This window comes from Tympanuchus pallidicinctus, unplaced genomic scaffold (genome assembly GCF_026119805.1).
Source record: "Tympanuchus pallidicinctus isolate F22 unplaced genomic scaffold, pur_lepc_1.0 scaffold24, whole genome shotgun sequence".
Classification (NCBI taxonomy): domain Eukaryota; kingdom Metazoa; phylum Chordata; class Aves; order Galliformes; family Phasianidae; genus Tympanuchus; species Tympanuchus pallidicinctus.
The window spans coordinates 2,563,620-2,573,837 of NW_026294741.1; the positions used below are offsets into that span (position 1 = coordinate 2,563,620).

The window sequence follows — 10,218 nt, forward strand, 5'->3', positions numbered from 1 at the left end:
ATCTTGGGAAGATGCTTCTGCAGGGGATAAAGAGATTCTCAAGGGCTGCCATATTTCAGGTACTGAGAGTTGATGACTGAGATGTGTTCCAGACACTGAACATCCATTATTCATTGGAACAACAAATCACAAAGAAATCATCAAAAAACTGCCAAAAGTACTGTCCACTCCCTAACGAAACCAAAGGAAATCAGAACCAAAGCTGCCTCCCTTCCCTGTCTGTGGGCAGCAAAGGACATGCCAGCAGCAGCAAGCTGCTCCTACTCCACTCCTGCACTTGGTTCTTTAGGACAATTCTTCTCCTACTGAGTAGAAAAATGCTAAATGAGGCAGCACCTCAACCATCAGCAGCAAACAATTTCCAATCAATTTTGAAGGTAACAAGCGTCTGCCAGGAAGTAATTTATCTTTTCCATTGAAAATGGGACAAGCAATCATTGGGAGAACAGAGCAATGTGAATTACTAGGAGAAATTGTCCACCAATGAAAAAATCCATTAGGTCTATGACAAAGGTCAGATAACATTGTTTGGGTTCAGCCGTAATTCTTTCCTATATGAGGCTCACATTAAGATTTTGTGTAATGGGGAAGAGAAAAAGCACAGGTGTGGGCACTCCTCAGACAACACAGCTACTGAATATCTTTATCAGCTTCTGGTCATGTAAGAATCAAGCAGGCTAATATGTTCTAAGAGATTATAGCACCCATTTTAATTAAGAGGAGACAAAAAAACCAGCCTGTTAAACTACAATGTCAGTACCTCTACACATGGGCATAGGTAACAAGTATTTAACAGCAAAACACATAGGATAACCTGTCTGGAAGGACAGACATCCACAGGTGACCTGAGCAATGGCAGACAGCCCTGGGAGACACTCACCTGCTACTACATCTCCCTTAGAGCACAGCAGGGGTTTGGAGTTGATAACCACGCATCGGGGTTTATCTACATCCCTAAATACAAACACAAGCTGACCTAAAAGCTCAGCTACAAAACGGTGCTGTTTCAAAAGGTACCTCGACATTAGTGGGTAGATTGCAAAGGAATGCAGAGAGGAAGTCGTTCAAACGAGATTCGGAAGGCCACCTAGAGCAGAAACAAAGTCTCCAAATGGCTTCACTTGTAACACACAGACACAAATGTAACACGCTTTAATCTCGCGGCCAACTGCACACAAGTTCTACACGGATACTCTCCCACAACAGTTGGTCTTTGCTCAGGGCAGGCCCAGGCCAAAAATAGCCTTTAGTCTAAGTTACATCTCAGCCATACAAAGGATGTTTCCTGCAGGTCAAGACCGAGGTTACTCACAGGGCAAAAATAAGGAAGCCATCAATGCACTGAAATACCAAGCAACCTACAAAGTCAATAACATTTAAAGACACACAGTTTTTATTTCCAGGACAGACAGGAATCCCAGCAGCATCTCAACTCCGAAGTCCACTATTCCAACAAATAAACACTATTTCAGTATGTCGATTCTTTTCCAGATCACATCATGGGTACAAAAACCCACACGTTAAGTTGTTTCAAGTCTGCCACAGCAGCACTTCAAATCTGTGTTTGTTCTTCAGCTTATCCACAAACACAGCATTAACAATGTCTGGTTAGCAGGTCACCAAACCTTGGTCTCGTTTCACACGTCAGTAACTCAAATACTGTACATTGTTTCAAAGGAAATTGCAGTGATGCAGCTTTCCCCCCCGCCCTGAATCACTGTAGTCTCACCAACAGATCCACAGATGGTCTAAATGCCAAATTTCATCACATAGCTTTCCAGTTGCTTATCGTACTTTGGGAACTGACATCAACAAGTAAACGTTTTCAAAACGAAGTGCCAAGACTCCAATAGAACAGTGTTGAGAAATATAGATATTGTTAGTCTTTCAGAAGCAGCAGGTCTAAGTTTGAAAGCATGTACAGGTTCAGAGCACTGGTAAAGGGTGAGAAAAACACAAGATTTAAGGATTCTCACACAAATTGTCTTGAAGCAAATTGTCTTATTTTGAGGACTCTCCATCAACAATTTGACTTCCAACCCAAACAATTCCGTACAGTTCAGAACTGCCCAAATCTCTACAATTTTTATTACATAATAAAATGGGATTTCAGTTGGAATTTTGAAGTTCCAATTACCCAACAAAAGGGACCTGATCAAAACACATTTAAGGCATCACTTCTGCTTCTGAATCGCAGGCACAGCCTTGGGCACAAGAAGTCCAAAGAAGTTGCCAAAATTCATAGGTTTGCTTGCTTTGACGGTTTTGTGCATTCCAGTTCCCCCCACTCCAAAAAAAGAATAAAGTATAGAGGAAAAAAACTTGTTTCTTTATTATCCAGCAGACCAAGACCACCCTGATCAGTGCACTGCCATCGTAATTTGGCTTCTGACAGTTCTTCCCATTATCATAAAATCAAAGTTGTAGATTATGGGAATACATTTATCTTATCTCCAGACAACAGTTTATCTCACACAGACTTCTGTAAGGGCTGGCAGGAGAACACCACGAGTAACAGCACCCTTGCACTGACCAAAAGAAGGGATTCATTTCTTCCTACCTGAGAGATCATGATGGATAAGGTCAGCAAAGTTGGGGTCATCACCCCACCAAAATATCCACAGCTCCCTGCGTCCAGGCCTCTGGTCTCGGCGCCAAACACTGAGCACATCCGCCTTCAGACAGCGACTGAAGCTGCTCAAAATAGGGTCCTCTTCCGTGACCGGAAAGAGAATGGGGGCAGATGTTGGACCCTGCCATACGTATCGCTTCCATTTAATCCCAGTTAGATCAGCCTAAGGGAAAGAAAAAAGAAACCAACCGTCAGACATCGGGGTACGTCACCAACAGAAACAGCCAGCTGTAACAGAAACCACGCTTCTATGTTCTGTGCACCTGAGGAGATAAATTGGAAATAACCAGGCACCCTGTTTCTAAAGCTCTTAATAGCTGCAGCAAAGCAAGAGCTGTGCATTTTCACTGCAGCTTTAAAGCAACAGGGAAAAAAAAAACCCTCCTGATCTGATTTAAAATCAAAAAAGAAAAACGAGTGACAATTATCCAATTATTTGCAGGTTCCAAATGTCCCATCTTTTAAGCGCTCGCCTTAGCAAATAACCACTCACTTCATGCTCACTTATGCTTACGCTGCTTTTTGAAATCCAAGATTACTCTGAGGATACAGGAAATAGGGAAAAATCGAACTCAGCCATACGTTCTGCCACTCCTCTGCTATTTCAGAAAAATTCACAGCTCCCCCATTGTAAAATTCCCTATCGCGTGCAGGAAGCTTCTCAAGCACACTTCTTTTACTCTGAGCCATCACGCTTTTCATTTCCCACACCACATTTTAAGAATTTAAATCCTGTTTCTCTCATTAAATTACACATCATTGGTTATGATCCACTAAATCCCCTTCTGGGCAAAGCTTCATCCGACTTTATAGAGCGAAGAGCTACCACCGCACCTACTGGGAAAGCGACAATTCCTGGATTATCCCCAAACCCAGCACCTCACTAAGTTCCAACACTGAGCTTCTCCCCCTCGAGCACTGCAGCCTCAAGGCCCTTTGGGGCCGCATCGCCCCTCTGTTCCCAACAAGAATGCAGCACAGAAGCGAGGTGCTGCTTGCCAACAAGTCACTGATTTCCCTCCTAGCACACAACGCACCTAAGATCACCGCAACATTTAAACCTAACATGGCAGCCTTCTACCTTGAGGAGGAGAAACGATTTAGATGGAAGCTATGGGGGCTGCAACAGTTGACATCCAGACAGCCAAAATTTACAAAGGCAGCAGCAGGATGAGGTGCAGGCCCCAAGGGGGTTCCCCCTCCAACAACCCCCACACAACAGCCTGGCACGGGTTGTTTTGTTTTTTGTTTTTTGTTTTTTAACTTATAATGATCTCCAGAATTCATTAAATATATATATATACATATATATATCAGGCAGCCATCTGATATAGGCTGATTTGCATTAAGCTGATGAAGGAGGTGAATGCAGCACCCAAATTGCATCACAGCCCAATGAAATTCAATCTGTGTCGGGCGCTACCAAAATGAAAAAATCCCAACAATTTCGTCCTGAGGTTGGGGGGAGGAAAAAGAGCACAAAATGGTGCACAATGCACAGAAGGCAGCGGGGCTCTGCAGAGTGCTTGGAGGTCTTGGGGTAAAGGCGATACGGGCGGGGGGGGGGGGAGGGGGATTTAAGGCAGGGAGAAGGGTTTGGGCCGAGGTTTGTATGGGATGCGTGCAGCGGGGAGGGAAAGGAGAAAGTTGGCCGAGGGGAAAAGGCGCAGCTCCCTCCCGTAAAGAGGAGAAAGAAAGCCCAAAAAGTTGAGGGCAGGGCAGGAGCCGCGAAGCCCGGGCTGAAAGCGGAGGGAGGGGCGAGGCGAGGCGGCGGGGAGCCGGGGGGGGGGGGGCACGGAATGCTGGCAGCCGCCCGGCTGGGCCTGCTCCGAGGGCTCCTCCAGCAGAAGCTCTGCTAAAAATGGCTGCTTGCTGCCACTGCCCGGCCTCCTCCCCTCCCCCGGCCGCCTCCCGCTCCCACTCCGCGCACGTCGCGCGTGTGCGCGGCCGCGGGCGCTCACCAGGCAGAAGAGGTTGGAATGGCAATCCTCCAGGCTGGCCCCGTTCGGCACGAAGCAGGAACTCATCCTCACAGCCACAACCCACACGCCATTATCCCACAGCCTCCGACAAGAAAGAAAGAGACAGACAGAGAGAGAGAGAGAGAGAGAGAGAGAGGGAGAGGGAGACAGACACTGCGAGGGGACGGGGGAGGGGGCGAGGCACACGCACAAATAATAATGCGGTTAAATAAGGGCTTTACGTACGCACACACACACGGAATAGTGGCAGGATAAATAAGCAGGGAGGGAGTAAGAGAGGGGGGTTAAAAATTATTATTATTATTTTAAAAGAGAAACTCAGCGTTTTCTCTGGATATGAAATGGGGAGGAAGGGGGGAGGGGGGGGCAAAGGGGGAGGACAGAGGGAGGCAGTGGGAAATGCAGCGTAGATTGGGATCGATCCCCGCTCCTCTTCTTGGAGGGGAGGCGAAGGGGTGATGTATCCAACAGGAGAAAATGGGGTAACCAATCCGGGGATTAAGGGGAGAACCCGGCCGGCATCTCTCCTTCCTCCGATCGCGGGGAAATAAATAATCCAACGGGGTAATTAATCCTCTTCCTCGGGGAGAAAAGGGCCCGATCCGTGGGTTTCGTGGCTCCGGAGTCCGAGGGCAACAGGGTGATATGTGTGTGTGCAGGGGGGAGAAGACGGGGGGAGTTCCTTCGTCCCCCGCTCCGAAAAAAAAAAAAAAAAAAAAAAAAAAAAAAAAAAAATCCCAATAAATTAAAAATGTAAAATCATCAAAACAAGAGCGAGGGGCCGGCGGCGAAAGGAGCCGGAAGGATTGGAGAAGGCCGAAGCGAGGAGATTGTCCCGGGGGGGGACCCCAAAAACCATCTGCGGGAGCCGGGGGGGTTTCCTGGAGAGGAAAAGGTCGTAAAAGTCTCCTGGGGTGGGGGGAAGGGGGGGGGAAACGGCCCCTTCCCCGAAATCAGCGATCTTCGTGGAGAGGGTGAAAATCCGTCCGTGGGGGGAAGGAGGGGGAGGGGGGAGAGGGGTGGAACTGCGGGCGGCCCTCGGAGTCTCGTCGGGCGCGGACGGAGCGTCCCAGCGGTGCCGTCGGGGGGAATCGCAGAGTCTTCAGGGGGCGGCCAACTCCCCCCCGGCGCCGGGTCACGGCAGGCAGCGAGGGGCCGCAACGAAACCCTCACAGCACCCCCCCCCTTTTCGTTAGCCCCCCCCTCCCTCCTAAGGGACCGGTCCCTTAAAAAATAATAATTAAAAAAAAATAATAATAATTAAAGGGAGGGGGAAAAAAGTGTGCGGGGGGGAAGGGGGGGGGGGAAGAGAATAAAAATATAAAATGATGATCTTCAGCCGGAGCGGTCTCTTCTGCGATGGGGGGCGGTGTGTGAGGGGTTGGGGGGGGGGGGGGGTTGCCCGCAGCCCGCCCGCGGGGCGCGCGCCGCCGCCGCCGCTCTCCTCAGGTGCGGGGGATCCGGGAGCGCTGCGCGGCGGCCCGGCGGGGGCGGAGGGCTGAAGGCTGAGGGCCCCCTCCTCTCGCCGAGGTCTCTCCTCAGGAGGGCGGGGAGGCGGCGGCCGAGCCCCGGGCTCTCCTCAGGCGGAAGGGCCGCGGGGAACGGGCTCGGAGCCCACCCCCCCCCCGCCCCCCCTCCTTTCACACCCCGACTGAGGGATGCGACGGCTGCTGCTGCTGCTGCTGCTGCTTCGCTGCCCCGAAGCCCCCGAAGCCGGCGGCTCTCCTCCTCGCTGCCCCTCAGCGGTGCCTCTGTCGGCGGCTGCCCGGCCGCGGCATCCTGTTCAGCCGGCTGCCCCTCAGCGCCTCTCCCCCATGTCGCGTCGCGGCCGGAACGGCGAAGATGGGCCGGGAGGGGGGAGAGGGGATTCTTCCGCCGTTTAATTCTGAGCCCCTTTTTCTTTAATGGCGGCCGCAGGGACGAAAGTCGGGGCCCCCTGCCTCACGCTCATTGGTCGGCGCGCCGTCACGTGGGCCCGCCCGGCCATGGCCGCCGTCGCTGCCGGGGGGAAGCAGGGCGCCGCGGCGCGGCCGCCAGGCGCCTCCCGGGCGCTGCGGCGCGGGCGGCTTCCTCGTTGGGAGGCCGCCACCTAGCGGCCGCGCCGCGCCGCTGCGCAGCGGGTTGGCGCCGCAGGTCTGGGAGCAGCGGCGGCGGTACGCGGGGGTTCGAATCCCGCGGCCCCGCGCTAGGCCCTCCGCTCAGTGCACCCCAGGAGTGACCCTGAGCCAAAGGCCGGGCTTGGGCGAATCTCCTTCTATCCCTGAGCAACGGGAGCTCTAAATCTCAGCCCTTGGTACGTTCTTCCCAAGGTCTGTGCTCCAAACTGTGTTGCGCTGCAGAACAGATTCCTTATTAAGAATGCCAGAGCAGTTTTGAAACGGTGGAGCGCTTGCAGTGAGCTTTAATCCAGCATCACATCTGTGCTCCAGTTCTGTATCAGAACCGTGCTCCAAGAAGCAGCGTTTTCTCCACACAGATATACGTAGTGCAGCCCATATAGACAAAGCAGGTGGTGGTTTCTCTATGCCCCTATGCACAAGACTTAGAGATAACTCCAAATTAACATGCTACGGCAACAACAAAATCTGGTTTTAAAAAACACTCGTAAAGCAAACGAATCTCCTTCACCCTCTCCTATTCCATATTAATTTTTTAATGCGTGCGGAATATAAAACATTCCGATCTGCATGCAGGTTTATTTTGCTGGTGAAGTTGAAGTGGAAATTCAAAGTGCCTGCAGCGAGGGGAAGCTGTAATGGCTCTGTTAATGTGACATTCGCATGAAAACCTGATCTGCTCCCATAGCTGCAACGCAGCTATGCAACACGATGATGTTTCAAAGGCACTGCAAATTATTTCAGGGCTGGTGAAGGAGACGAGTGGCAACCTCCTGCCTGGGGGAGTGGGAGGGAAGGAGAGCTATAAATACGTCTGTATGGTGAGATGGGAGAAAAAATGTGCCGTTGGATGTTTTCACAGGGAGAAACTTTGGAGATTTACTCACACTCGGACTATTTTTGTATGGCGGTGTAGGCATGCAGGATTCTTCTTTTTATCTAAATAGCAGCAGAGTATTCTTATTGCAGGAGGTTCATTCCCTTGTTGGAACACAGAACCCTTTCCACGCTGCGGGTTTCTCTCTGTGGTGGCTGTGGATGGAACTGTGGGGTGATGGGTTCTGCTGTGTGCCACCGAGAGGCAGGGGGAGGCCTCCAAAGCTTTGGTCAGTAGAGTGATTCTCACCACGCAGAGAGAGAGACGTGTGGTATTATTGGGTTACACCTCAACAGGGAGAAACCCAACACTTCAGAAGGAATAAAAGAAAGCTCGGCGTTAGCACATGCAGTCCTCTTGATTTCATAGAGTCACAGACCCACTATGGTTGGAAAAGATCACTGAGAGCTCTCAGATGGCCAAATCCGACCCCAGCACACCTCCACCATGCCCACTGATCGTGTCCTTCAGTGCCACATGTGAGCAATCCAGAACAGCCCCAGGAATGGGACTCCACCACTCCCTGGGCATCCTGTGCCAGTAGGATGACCCCAATAGGATGACACCAAATTGTTACTGGAGGAGAATCCACTGCTTTTGCTTTCAGCAATGCACATCATTGCCTGGAGGAGATTAACCCATTGTCTAGTGCAGGTTTATTTCACAGATTGAGGAACCCAACCTCTGTGTAGGTTGCTCCGAAAGTAATGCTTTCTATTTATTTCCACGGAAACTACCACAAAGAGCTCAGTAATGCTATTTGATGGAGCAAAGTCTCAGCTACAAAATGCTGATTTGCAACACATTCACCACCATTAGCTGTGCATCTTCACGAGTGATGAAAAAGAGCTTGCATGCCATGCACATAACAATCTGCACCAGCAGAGGTGCCCCACTGTCACCGTCACTACTGCTGAAGCACACCACCACCACTGTGCTCACATCCACTGTTTGGTCTCCATGAACATTCAGCAAGTGTTGATGAATGTCCACGGGTGGGAAGGTTCACCCCATACTGCTGTACCACCACTACCCACTTTTCAAGTCGTGGGCCAACGTCAACAAACAGGAGGCATTACTTTCGGAGCAGCCCTTGCATGTAAAATGCACAGATCCAGTTTGTGAGCACTTATGTATTAATCACAACAAACACCTCTACAAGACCCCAGCGCAGCCAAGTGCAGAACATAAATTTTTCCAGTAGGCATAAATATGAGATGGAGAGTATAGAAAACACTGCCGAAAGAGGAAACAAAACCAAGCCATCAACTGGAGATGTGCTTCAGGAGTCATCCCCTTCCTGTGTCTGGCTTACAGAATCTTCAGGCCACCACTTTCCTAATGACACATAACTCAGTGACGTTCGGGCACGGTGGCAATGGGAAATATTGGACATGAGACACCGCATTGCCCTTTGCACACAGCAGCTGGTGTTTGAGAAAGGAAACCTCCTTAAAAAGGGGGAGGAGGCAGATTTGAAAAAGAAAAAAATGAAAAAAATGGTGGGGAAAAAAAAAAAAAATCATGAAAAGATGCCATTTTTCAGAGGGGTTTTTTTGCATAGTTCTCATCTCTGCAACTTCCAGGAGTGCATTAAGCAGCATAACTAGCAGCTGTCACATGCAGCCTTCTTCTACCCCCGTCCCCCCCCCCAGAGGAAGGCTGCCTAGAGGAAATTTAACATGTATTTCTGTGTATACATTGTGGATATACTGGATTTGTATTGCAAGTGATAGGGCCAAATGGGGTTGTGCTTGTTCTCGGGTTTATCTTTCTGCAATATGAACTTGACCAGATTAGAAAGAAAAAAAAAAAAAAAGCTACTGTTTAAATTTAAATATTAACCAGTGCTTTGGAAAGGACAGGAGTGGGGGTGAGATGATGGAATTGCATCACATTGAAGCCAATGGATCTGTTGGGAACTGGGCTGTTACAGTCTCTTGTCCTGGTAGCAAGGTCACATGGAAACATCCATCCAAGAGCAGGAAGGGATGGGAAATTTCCCCTCTGCTCAAAAGTCTTCATTTGGACAGGAATGCAGCAAAACAAAAGGTGGATTTTTACATATAATTTGCATCCCTGATCTGTTACTTTTTCATTCATACTGAAAGATTCCCCCATTGGATATGGAGAATCAGTGGTCTGCAGGTCTCCTCCTGCGTCCCTGTGGACCAAGAGATGCCACCTTTTAGAACCACAGACTAACAAGGAAGAAATGCAGCTTAAGGACAGCAAGACATGAAGAACAACACCTCTATTGAGCCTCTGCTTTCCATTCAGACTCTCTCCCAATTTTTCCAAGTATTTATTTTCTACTTAATTAGTTCAGAGAAAACTGAGATTATAGGATGGAACACAGTGCCAGCAACCTGAGGTATGGTGTGCAGACTGACTGCTTAAACATCAGCTATTGTAGTGGTAATTATTGTAATTGGTCCATGTGAAGGAAATATATCAGCAGAGCAGAGTTCAGGCTTGTGCCAGCAGCCCCGACTGGCACACAGGGTTCTATCAGGAGGATACAGAGGTCTCAGCAGGCCCTGTTGTTGGCAACTGCTCAACAGTTCTCTTCTCCAAATGGTTTCAAGGGGACTTGGGTGGGAAGAAGGA

The 10,218-nt window shown here is 49.8% G+C and overlaps 1 protein-coding gene across 2 annotated transcripts in view; it reads right to left on the reverse strand.

Annotated features, from left to right (window-relative positions):
* Positions 1–5,616, reverse strand: part of MED13 (mediator complex subunit 13) — a 48,937-nt gene extending 43,321 nt beyond the window's left edge. For both annotated transcript variants that reach the window (XM_052688660.1, XM_052688659.1), the window contains exons 1-2: positions 4,594–5,616; positions 2,561–2,795 (exon numbers count right to left, since the gene is read on the reverse strand). In XM_052688660.1, coding sequence (XP_052544620.1) covers positions 2,561–2,795; positions 4,594–4,659 — 301 coding nt within the window. In that variant the 5' untranslated portion in view covers positions 4,660–5,616. The remainder of the gene's footprint in view (positions 1–2,560; positions 2,796–4,593) is intronic.
* Between the last annotated feature and the right edge of the window lie 4,602 nt (positions 5,617–10,218).